The sequence below is a fragment of the Melanotaenia boesemani genome, chromosome 7, assembly GCF_017639745.1.
Source record: "Melanotaenia boesemani isolate fMelBoe1 chromosome 7, fMelBoe1.pri, whole genome shotgun sequence".
NCBI classification, from domain to species: domain Eukaryota; kingdom Metazoa; phylum Chordata; class Actinopteri; order Atheriniformes; family Melanotaeniidae; genus Melanotaenia; species Melanotaenia boesemani.
In genome coordinates, this window is record NC_055688.1 from 25,023,611 (window position 1) to 25,036,364 (window position 12,754).

The following is a 12,754-nucleotide window of genomic DNA, read 5'->3' on the forward strand; positions in this document are numbered from 1 at the left end:
TGTCCATGGTCCTGATTGTGTGTTGTCCGCAAAAAGCTGGTATATTGTGCAGCTACTATTTAAAAAAAAATGTGCCATAAGTGCCGTTAGCCTAAATAACTGACCTCAACAGGAGAGTCTGGTTCATCCAGGATGCTCTTCTCATTCTGCATCCTCTGCATCGTTCCTGTAGAACTGGGGTCCATTATCAGCACGTTCTGACTACCAGCTCTGCCGAACTTACAGTCACTCTTTCTGGAGTCAGTAGTCCTGCACACCTCGTAATTGTACACGTGTGGAAGAGTTCCTGTACCCATAGTGTCTGAGTAACGTGGAGGATAATATGGAATCACAGGGAGGTTGGAGTGGTACAGGATGCGAGATTGTCTCCATCTGTAGATTTTCACTGATATAATAACCACTAAACACGTGATGAAGAGGAAGGAAACTACAGCCAGAGCCAACACCAAGTAAAATGTCAGGTTGTCATTGTACTCCTTGTCATGTGTAAAGTCAGTGAACTCCGACAGCACTTCAGGGAAGCTGTCCGCCACCGCCACGTTAACAATGACTGTAGCTGAACGAGAGGGCTGTCCGTTGTCTTCCACGATAACAGTCAATCTTTGTTTGACTGCATCTTTATCAGTCACTTGGCGGATAGTTCTTATTTCTCCATTCTGTAATCCCACTTCAAACAGCGCCCTGTCTGTGGATTTCTGGAGTTTATAGGAGAGCCAGGCATTCTGTCCAGAGTCCACATCAACAGCCACCACTTTAGTGACCAGATAACCCACATCTGCTGAACGAGGAACCATCTCAGCCACCACAGAGCCACCAGTCTGGACCGGGTACAGAACCTGAGGAGGGTTATCGTTCTGGTCCTGGATCAATATTTTCACAGTCACATTGCTGCTGAGTGGAGGAGATCCTCCATCTTGCGCTTTGACTCGGAAGTGGAAATCTTTGATCTGCTCGTAGTCAAAAGAGCGCACTGCATGGATGACTCCACTATCAGCACTAACGGACACATATGAGGAGACTGGCACTCCGTTAACAGAGGAGTCCTCCAGTATGTAAGAAACACGGGCATTCTGGTTCCAGTCAGCGTCTGTAGCTTTCACTGTGAATATAGAGAGACCAGGTGTGTTGTTTTCTACAATGTAGGCCTCATATGAGCTCCTCTCAAAGACAGGTGCGTTGTCATTCACATCAGAGATCTGTAAGGTGAGAGTGACGCTGCTTGAGAGGGAGGGTACTCCCTCATCAGAGCAGGTTACTGTTATACGATACTCTGAAGCACTTTCTCGATCCAATTCACTGTCTGTCATCAAACTGTAGAATTTCTCTGAAGTTGATTTTAGCATGAAGTAATTATTATCATCAATAACGCAATGCACTTTGCCATTTTCAGACGAGTCTGCATCCTCGACATTTATTATCGTCACAACGGTGTTAGGCTTTGCATCTTCCAATATCACATTTGATTCGGACATAATATGGATATCAGGATGGTTGTCATTAATATCTAAAACATCAACTTCCAGTTTACACGTTCCAGTTAGTCCTCCATCATCACTTGCTCTAATGCTAATTTGAAAATTTCTGGCTTGCTCATAATCGACTTTCCCATTTAAAGTTACTTCGCCGCTGAATCTATTTATTTCAAACATTCCACGAGCATTATCTAACATTGATAAAATTGTATAGGTTATTCTACCATTTGATCCATTATCAGCATCTGTTGCAGTAACTCTCACTACGAGCGTTCCTGCTGTTGCATTTTCTTTAATGGAGGCTTTATAAACAGGTCGTGTAAAAACAGGAGCATTATCGTTAACGTCTAAAACAGTGATGCGAATCTGCATTGTCCCTGTCATTTGCGGATCTCCCCCATCCACTGCCGTGAGAACCAAAGAAATTAATTCATTTTTCTCCCTGTCCAGTGGTGCATTCAACACCATCTCAACATTTTTCCTACCATCTCCTTGATTATTCATTTTGAGAGAAAAAATATCAGTTGGTTTCAGCACATACGCTTTTAAACTATTTTCGCCCACATCAAGATCTGTCGCCCTGTCTAAACTGAATGTTGTGCCAACAAGTGCAGATTCGCTGATGTTAAATTGAGCCTCGCTCGAAATGAAGATCGGAGGATTGTCATTTATATCTGTGATTTCGACAGTGATACTGTAAAATTCCATCGGATTTTCCAATAAAATCTGAAAATGCAAAGAACAGGGTGTCATTTGTCCACAAAGCGCCTCTCTGTCTATCCTTTCTTTAAGTAGGAGAATTCCTCTTTCTCTGTTCAGCTCAATAAATGCTCTACTATCTCGAGTAAAAACACGAGCTCTCCCGGATTTCAATCTTTTGACGTCTAGTCCTAAATCTTGTGCAATATTACCAACAAAAGAGCCTGTCGCCATTTCCTCGGGAATACTGTAACTGACCTGTCCGAGCACTGTGCTGAAAAAAAGAACCGAACTAAACAATAGTACTTGCCGTCTCATTGTTATGTCCGACATCGCTATAAACCGTCTTTGAAGCCTTTCCCCCCACTGTCATGTATGTTTATTTTAGATCCGTTTCCTATAGGCAGATTGCAAAAAATCCTCATGAGAAAAGAAATTGAAGCTCAATATCCTGAGTCTTATAACATCATATGGCATCGCCCAGTCCTGCGTCTTTCTAAAAGATGGAGACGATGGTAGGTAAACGTTAAGATCTTGAAATCTAATTCGTCGTGGTCAACAGCGTCCCTCTGAGTTCAAACACTAAATTGCACAAAGAAACTTTAAATTATAACTTGTGAACAGAGATAAAAAGGCACGTTTCAAAGTGATGAACTAACACCACAAACAAAAAAGGATTGTTTAGAAAATTGAGTAAAGTGGTAAGCATATTTCACTGAATAAATAAAAAAAATTGAATGCTCTAAAATAAAAATGTGATTTTTAAACGAAGACAAAAAAAGGAAAGAAAATCAAAAGAGAGAATAAAAACAAGTGAGTGACATTGTCAATATTCATTGATCAACGCAAGGAACTATCCAGGTGCTGAAGTCTGGAGCTCACATAAAGAATAGACACAAATTGGGTGTTTTCAGTTTAAAAAACTATGAGACGTTGTAAGGATTGTCTCTGTCTGTAATTCTGTTTTTGAAATAATAATACAAGGTAGCTTAAATTTACATCACGAAGTTTAAAAGGAGAGGCTATGACCAATGCCAAAAACCAACCTCTATAGGAGAATCTGGTTCATCCAGGATGCTCTTCTCATTCTGTATCCTCTGCATCGTTCCTGTAGAACTGGGGTCCATTATCAGCACGTTCTGACTACCAGCTCTGCCGAATTTACAGTCACTCTTTCTGGAGTCAGTAGTCCTGCACACCTCGTAATTGTACACGTGTGGAAGAGTTCCTGTTCCCATAGTGTCTGAGTAACGGGGCGGATAATATGGAATCACAGGGAGGTTGGAGTGGTACAGGATGCGAGACTGTCTCCATCTGTAGATTTTCACTGATATAATAACAACTAAACACGTGATGAAGAGAAAGGAAACTACAGCCAGAGCCAACACCAAGTAAAATGTCAGGTTATCATTGTACTCCTTGTCATGTGGAAAGTCAACAAACTCTGACAGCACTTCAGGGAAGCTGTCCGCCACCGCCACGTTAACAATGACTGTAGCTGAACGAGAGGGCTGTCCGTTGTCCTCCACGATAACAGTCAATCTTTGTTTGACAGCATCTTTATCAGTCACTTGGCGGATAGTTCTTATTTCTCCATTCTGTAATCCCACTTGAAACAGCACCCTGTCTGTGGATTTCTGTAGTTTATAGGAGAGCCAGGCATTCTGTCCAGAGTCCACATCAACAGCAACCACTTTAGTGACCAGATAACCCACATCTGCTGAACGAGGAACCATTTCAGCCACCACAGAGCCCCCAGTCTGGACCGGGTACAGAACCTGAGGAGGGTTATCGTTCTGGTCCTGGATCAGTATTTTTACAGTCACATTGCTGCTGAGTGGAGGAGATCCTCCATCCTGCGCTTTGACGCGGAAGTGGAAATCTTTGATCTGCTCGTAGTCAAAAGAGCGCACTGCATGGATGACTCCACTATCAGCACTAACGGACACATATGAGGAGACTGGCACTCCGTTAACAGAGGAGTCCTCCAGTATGTAAGAAACACGGGCATTCTGGTTCCAGTCAGCGTCTGTAGCTTTCACTGTGAATATAGAGAGACCAGGTGTGTTGTTTTCTACAATGTAGGCCTCATATGAGCTCCTCTGAAAGACAGGTGCGTTGTCATTCACATCAGAGATCTGTAAGGTGAGAGTGACGCTGCTGGAGAGGGAGGGTCCTCCCTCGTCTGAGCAGGTCACTGTTATATTATATTCAGAGGCTCTCTCTCTGTCTAACTCACTATCTGTCACTAAGTTGTAAAAATGGCTTGATGTTAGTTTCAGTGCAAACGGAATATCATTGCTTATAAAACATTTAACGTTCCCGTTTTCACCGGAGTCTGGGTCTTGGATGTTAATCATTGTCACGACTGTATTAGGGTCAGCATTTTCAGATATAACAGTTGATTTAGACATAATTTTAATGGTTGGTTGATTGTCATTTATATCAACAACTTCAACAATCACTTTGCAAGAATCCGTTAATCCACCATTGTCTCTTGCACGTATACTGATTTGAAAATGTTTTTTCTTTTCATAATCCAAACCACCAATCAGGCGAACTTCACCATTTTCTTCGTTGATCTCAAACATTTGTCTTACCTCATCCAAAGTATTTGTTATCGAATACCTTAATTTACCGTTCAGCCCCTGATCAGCATCTGACGCACTTACAGAAGTCACAACCGTGCCTTTAGCTGCATTCTCAGCCACACTGACTTTGTATACCTGCTGTGTAAAAACAGGAGCATTGTCATTAACATCTAACACTGAAATGAGAATCTGCATCGTTCCTGACAGCTGTGGTTCTCCCCCATCTACAGCCACCAGCACCAGATGAATGAACTCATTTTTCTCTCGGTCCAGGGGTTTTTGTAAAACCATTTCCACGTTCTTGGTACCGTCAGCTTGGTTGTGCAGCTTAAGTGAAAAATTTTCACTTGGTTTGAGCACGTAGCTCTGGAGAGTGTTCGTGCCTACATCTAAATCCACAGCTCTTTCTAAATCAAATTTCGCACCAACAACTGCAGACTCGCTAATTACGAATTTTATTTCGTCTTTTTCAAAGGTAGGGGCATTGTCATTAATATCTGTAATTTCAACTGCAACGCTGTAAAATTCCATAGGATTCTCTAAGACTATCTGAAAATGAAGAGCGCACGGTGTCGTTTCACCACATAGCGCCTCTCTGTCTATTCTTTCTTTAACAAGGAGTACTCCTCTCTCGGTATTCAGCTCTATGTACTCTCTGCTGTCACCAGAATAAACACGACCATTTCCCAATGTTAGCCGTTTCACATCTAAACCCAAATCCTGAGCTATGTTACCAACCAACGAACCCTTCGCCATTTCCTCCGGTACAAAGTAGCTGATTTGCCCCAAAATTGAGCGAACACAAAGACATGAAACAAACAACAGTACTTGCCGATTCATTGTTTGAGAAAACGACAGTAAAAGCAAAGAACAGCTTCCTTTAAGTCCGTTTTAAAGAGAAACAGTCATTCAAGTAAAAAACGCAGAAAGGCGATCCTTAAAATTGCAGTAAAAGGATAACAACTGTGTGACGTCGTTTCTATCAGGTCCACACGCGAAGACAAAGCGGCCAGAGCTTTGCCTTTAGCCTACATATGATACAGCGACATAAAGAGGCGTTGCTCAACATACTACACTTGAAACAGAGTAGATAACAGCGGCACGTTGAGCTCAGTAATAAAAACTGCAGAATTGTGTTGGATGAAGGCGGGACGAAAGCTGAAGAAAAAAGTGAGACTTATTTTTTACTGTAGCGGGCTCAGTCTGCACAACACACCAGCTCGTTCTATTTCCTTATATGTGAAAAAGCCACACTGGCAGCAGCTGAGCGAGTCGATGCAGGTGGTTATAATGGGAGGGAATCAGTATAGCAGGGAATCCACTTCTCCTGAGCCGAAGGTGAAACAGCACTATGATCATCCCTGCTGAGGTATGTTTCGTTTAACTGTTAGTAATCACGGCAGTACTTCACTGGTTTGGTTTGAGTTGTAGGATTTTAACAGGTTGCATCATGGTCCCGGCTTGTGACCACCGTCGCCAGTTGCAGTGTCAGGGAAAAATCAGGTGGAGGAGTAGATCGTTACCTGTTCCAAACCGGGGGTGGGATTCTTTTCTTTTTTTTCTTAATCTGTTGGATTTGGGTTTTTGGTGGTTTTATTTATCAGCGACTATGGTTTTTATTCTGTTTAAAGGTTATCCTTCTGTTTTTGTCATTTTTATATTTTGTTCTCAAAACATATGCTCGCTACTATTGTTAGTTTCTTGTAGTCATTGTAGTAAGGTGACAAATCAACCCAATGGTTTGGTTGCTGTGCTGCCTCAGAGCAAACAAACAAAAAAACAAAAAAGGGGGTTTTCAAAATATGTAGCTTAATTAAGCATAATATATCAAGTGTGGAAATATAATGATGAGCAATAACAAAAAGTCTGTCACAATAGATGTGAGATATGAATGGTCGCATTTTGCTCTCCAGGGTGATGAAAACAGGAACAAAGATAGATTCTAATGGTGACGAAGTATGGAATGATTAAACTTTTGGAAATGGCAAGTAAAAAATGGTGCCGTCATGGAGAAAAAACACGTTAATCATTAAAATACTATTTCACAATTGTAACACTCTAACCTCTAGAGGAGAGTCTGGTTCGTCCAGGATGCTCTTTTCACTCTGTATCCTCTGCATCGTTCCTGTAGAACTGGGGTCCATTATCAGCACGTTCTGACTACCAGCCATGCCGAACTTACAGTCACTCTTTCTGGAGTCAGTAGTCCTGCACACCTCGTAATTGTACACATGTGGAAGAGTTCCAGTCCCCATAGTGTCTGAGTAACGTGGAGGATAATATGGAATCACAGGGAGGTTGGAGTGGTACAGGATGCGAGACTGTCTCCATCTGTAGATTTTCACTGATATAATAACAACTAAACACGTGATGAAGAGGAAGGAAACTACAGCCAGAGCCAACACCAAATAAAAAGTCAGGTTATCATTGTACTCCTTGTCGTGTGTGAAGTCAGTGAACTCCGAGAGCACTTCAGGAAAGCTGTCTGCCACCGCCACGTTAACAATGACTGTAGCTGAACGAGAGGGCTGTCCGTTGTCCTCCACGATAACAGTCAGTCTTTGTTTGACAGCATCTTTATCAGTCACTTGGCGGATAGTTCTTATTTCTCCGTTCTGTAAGCCCACTTCAAACAGCGCCCTGTCTGTGGATTTCTGGAGTTTATAGGAGAGCCAGGCATTCTGTCCAGAGTCCACATCAACAGCCACCACTTTAGTGACCAGATAACCCACATCTGCTGAACGAGGAACCATTTCAGCCACCACAGAGCCACCAGTCTGGACTGGGTACAGAACCTGAGGAGGGTTATCGTTCTGGTCCTGGATCAGTATTTTCACAGTCACGTTGCTGCTAAGTGGAGGAGATCCTCCATCCTGCGCTTTGACGTGGAACTGGAAATCTTTGATCTGCTCGTAGTCAAAAGAGCGCACTGCATGGATGACTCCACTATCAGCACTAACGGACACATATGAGGAGACTGGCACTCCGTTAACAGAGGAGTCCTCCAGTATGTAAGAAACACGGGAATTCTGGTTCCAATCAGCGTCTGTAGCTTTCACTGTGAATATAGAGAGACCAGGTGTGTTGTTTTCTACAATGTAGGCCTCATATGAGCTCCTCTCAAAGACAGGTGCGTTGTCATTCACATCAGAGATCTGTAAGGTGAGAGTGACGCTGCTAGAGAGGGAGGGTCCTCCCTCGTCTGAACAGGTCACTGTTATATTATATTCAGAGGCTCCTTCTCTGTCTAACTCACTATCTGTCACTAAGTTGTAAAAATGGCTTGATGTTAGTTTCAGTGCAAACGGAATATCATTGCTTATAAAACATTTAACGTTCCCGTTTTCACCGGAGTCTGGGTCTTGGATGTTAATCATTGTCACGACTGTATTAGGGTCAGCATTTTCAGATATAACAGTTGATTTAGACATAATTTTAATGGTTGGTTGATTGTCATTTATATCAACAACTTCAACAATCACTTTGCAAGAATCCGTTAATCCACCATTGTCTCTTGCACGTATACTGATTTGAAAATGTTTTTTCTTTTCATAATCCAAACCACCAATCAGGCGAACTTCACCATTTTCTTCGTTGATCTCAAACATTTGTCTTACCTCATCTAAAGTATTTGTTATCGAATACCTTAATTTACCGTTCAGCCCCTGATCAGCATCTGACGCACTTACAGAAGTCACAACCGTGCCTTTAGCTGCATTCTCAGCCACACTGACTTTGTATACCTGCTGTGTAAAAACAGGAGCATTGTCATTAACATCTAACACTGAAATGAGAATCTGCATCGTTCCTGACAGCTGTGGTTCTCCCCCATCTACAGCCACCAGCACCAGATGAATGAACTCATTTTTCTCTCGGTCCAGGGGTTTTTGTAAAACCATTTCCACGTTCTTGGTACCGTCAGCTTGGTTGTGCAGCTTAAGTGAAAAATTTTCACTGGGTTTGAGCACGTAGCTCTGGAGAGTGTTCGTGCCTACATCTAAATCCACAGCTCTTTCTAAATCAAATTTCGCACCAACAACAGCAGACTCGCTAATTACGAATTTTATTTCGTCTTTTTCAAAGGTAGGGGCATTGTCATTAATATCTGTAACTTCAACCGCAACGCTGTAAAATTCCATAGGATTCTCTAAGACTATCTGTAAATGAAGAGCGCACGGTGTCGTTTCACCACATAGCGCCTCTCTGTCTATTCTTTCTTTAACAAGGAGTACTCCTCTCTCGGTATTCAGCTCTATGTACTCTCTGCTGTCACCAGAATAAACACGACCATTTCCCAATGTTAGCCGTTTCACATCTAAACCCAAATCCTGAGCTATATTACCAACCAACGAACCCTTCGCCATTTCCTCCGGTACAAAGTAGCTGATTTGCCCCAAAACTGAGCGAACACAAAGACATGAAACAAACAACAGTACTTGCCGATTCATTGTTTGAGAAAACGACAGTAAAAGCAAAGAACAGCTTCCTTTAAGTCCGTTTTAAAGAGAAACAGTCATTCAAGTAAAAAAAGCAGAAAGGCGATCCTTAAAATTGCAGTAAAAGGATAACAACTGTGTGACGTCGTTTCTATCAGGTCCACACGCGAAGACAAAGCGGCCAGAGCTTTGCCTTTAGCCTACATATGATACAGCGACATAAAGAGGCGTTGCTCAACATACTACACTTGAAACAGAGTAGATAACAGCGGCACGTTGAGCTCAGTAATAAAAACTGCAGAATTGTGTTGGATGAAGGCGGGACGAAAGCTGAAGAAAAAAGTGAGACTTATTTTTTACTGTAGCGGGCTCAGTCTGCACAACACACCAGCTCGTTCTATTTCCTTATACAGTAGTAGCGGTTTAAAAGTTCCCATCCAAGCTGAAAGCCAGCCGAATACCTGCCGGCTTCCAGCCCAGTTCCATTCCAGTTCCAGCCAGCTGCCTTCCAACTTCCAGCCGCCAGAGAGGCCCCCTCCTTCTCCTGGGAGTGTCGATGTTTTAATCAAACTCCACCCATTCCTTGTAATATAGGGTAGACCCAGAAGATGGCGCTTCTCTCACAGACTTCTCATCGCCCGTAGTCTGTCAGATTTTATCTGAATTTACACTGACCGGCAGAGGCGCCACTCAAAGCACCTCTGATGGCCAGTCACAATTCATAAAAATGCATAAAACTTAATACATAATCATCGTTTGACGTGGAATGTGAAATTGTAACATGCTTGTGCGCTGCCAATTGTTTTATTCAGAAATGAATGCTAGTAGGTTAATAAAACCTTTCAAATACTGGATCACAGCCCCTAGCTCTATTCTCAATAGGATGTATTTATCATACTGATTAATCTTTTAATATTAGCATTATTAACATAGACAAATCAGATTTGGATCAAGCAACACAGAATCTGTTTGAGGTAGCTAGGAAGGGTTATTTTATTCTCATATTATTTATTTCACCTCCATAAGAAGACAGGGCGACAGATAAAAGCCCCACGCAGGATCGGAGATAATTTCTTCCACTTCAATGTGTCTAATCGCGGGGGGACATCCAACACTCGCTGTGCTGCGACTTCCTGCTCGCCGGGAATCCCGACTACGTCACCCCTCCAGGTGGGCTATTCCCCGACACGCTCTGATTACCATTCCAAAAGGTACTGTATGCAGCCTCCAACTTGAACATGCGCCTTCTTCAACGTTCGCACTTGCTCCAGAAAATTACCATCTCTTAGGCTCCTCCACCACCACTTTGACTGTGGATTGATATGTAAATGAGCCGCAATAAGGCAGCTGAACAAGTGACCCAGTTTTGTGATTGTTGCACATTGGGTAAGAGTGGTCAAACGAGTCCAGTTTGTGTTGTCATGCTACCAGAAATTCAGTAGGCTAGTCGGTCCTAATGCAGTGAATTTCCATGTTAATGTTGCCAAATTCAATAGCATAGCAAGAGATGAAAAAAGAAACAACGATATTTCTTCAACATGTTAACCAAAATATTTACCTCTTAAAGCATAAACCAAGTATTTACAACAAGCAGTGTGCTTTTTAACGTTAACGTGTGCCATAGCCTACTGCACCGCTGTTCCTCCTTCCAAGTCTTCTTTTTTATTATATTGTTGTTTTATCATCTGAATATACTACAACAACACAGAGAAAATATATGAAAGTTTATTTTACGCTGGTATTTGCGCAGCAGAGTTTTCTGCCGCCGGATTTGTAGTCCAGGAACGGAGAACACAGCTGCTGCCAGGAAAGGTGGATTACATTTTGTTAAAGCACAGCAATCTCCGAGTAGCCTATTATAAATACCCTCTCAGTGGCAAAATAAAACACACTGGTCTGGTTTAGTCTTCACTCTGAAATGGTTCAGTCAGAGGAATATAAAGCTGTTTTAAAAATGTTGAGCAAGCTTAAAATAAACATTCATAGGCTATCTATGTGTTTTAGATTAACACAATGATAAAACAACAATAGGCTATAATAATGGAAAAGAAGCGGTGCAGCATGGCAATGATGCGTTAATGGCTCGGGTCGCGGGTTAAACATCAGTCTGGTTCGGATTTAAATGGAATAAATACATTGGTGACGAGTCGGGTTCGGGAGTCATTCTAACGGGTTAGAGCAGGTATGCGTAGCAAAACGGAACCGTGCAGGACTCTGCTCTAAGCAGTTCGGACTTGGTTGACCTGGAACCATTTGACAATAAAATCTGGAGCCATCCTGCAACGCGCTCGCTTAGGCGTCCAGTTAAACCGTGTTTATTCAACCAGTCCCTACTTCATTGCATTCATTCTTTCCTCATAGCCTACGTGCACATTTTTTTCAAGATTGTTTATGTCAGTTTTGTTTTGGAAAATGAAAAAGGAGTCTTTGCGCAGAACTTATAACATTATTCTAATCTTGCCACTTGCCTATTTTATTATTGTGTATTTTTGTAATAACATGTAAATTCACTGCATAGGAACCAACTAGTCTACTGAATTTTGTGTGACAACACTAACAGAACTGTTTTGACAATGCAACAGTTACAAAACTGCGGCTCATTTACTTATCAATCCATAGTCAAAGTGGTGGTGGAGGAGCCTTGGAGATGGTAATTTTATGGAGCAAGTGCGAATGTTGAGGAATTTAGCCTTTGTTCAAGTTGTGGGCTGCATATATGCAGCCCACAACTTGGTATACCTTTCAGAATGATAATAAACAGAACAAGACACACCAAACCAGGAGCTAAGACCACGAAGTTCAGCATCATGCTTATCTATCTTTGGCGTTTTTACACCAACATTTTTATACACTGGATAATGATAATAATTATCGATTAATGTCACGGATAAAACTGCTGTTGTTAAAACACACCCATCTCTTACAAAATCTAAAATGTAAAACAAAAAAAACAACAAACAAAAAATCTGGATCACTGTAGAAATATCTTTATTCATTGCTGATCATCTGGCCATTGAAGCGTTTTTATTTGGAATTGGGAACAAATATTTTCCACCCTGTTATATTCTGTTCCACTCTGTTATGTTCCATTCCACCCTGTTAGTAAGGTGTTTTTTTTTTTTGTTTTTTTTTTACTAAAAACATTGAGGACTGTGAACCTTGTTGCACCATATTAGGAAGTGAGGAACATTAAATTGATTTTGCTTTTCTGTTCCCAGGTCAAAAGGAATGTAATTATCTCTCATTTGAAATACTTGATTATGCTTTCCTTCTTGCCTTTGTGGAAACAGAAACGTGATAATCTCTCACTTGAAAGCAAGCTGGGCGTACAATAGTGTGATGACGATGAAAACTCACACGACCAATGCTCAATAAAGGGTACATGAAAATGTGAGAAATGGTCAAAAGCACAAATACCGTTTGTGGTGAGTGAAACTATACAGCACAGTCCACAAGGCTCTTTTCAAGCACACTCCTCCCCCCAAGGAGTATGCTTGAACAGCTAACGGCAGGTAATGGCTGTGTTTACAAATGTAAAGGTGCTAATTGTTGGCCA

General features: G+C 41.8%; 1 protein-coding gene across 37 annotated transcripts in view; it reads right to left on the reverse strand.

The window, feature by feature from the left end:
- The window catches only part of LOC121642654 (protocadherin gamma-C5-like), a 324,465-nt gene that overhangs the window by 59,397 nt on the left and 252,314 nt on the right, over window positions 1–12,754 (reverse strand). For 2 of the 37 annotated variants that reach the window (XM_041989469.1, XM_041989451.1), the window contains exon 1: window positions 3,218–5,735. The exons of 31 other annotated variants lie outside the window; for them this stretch is intronic. In XM_041989469.1, the coding sequence (XP_041845403.1) occupies window positions 3,218–5,602 (2,385 nt within the window). In that variant the 5' untranslated portion in view covers window positions 5,603–5,735. Of the gene's footprint in view, window positions 1–104; window positions 2,750–3,217; window positions 5,736–6,825; window positions 9,325–12,754 lie in introns of those variants that run through there. 4 more of the 37 variants (XM_041989452.1, XM_041989468.1, XM_041989443.1 and 1 more) reach the window with 4 other exon arrangements.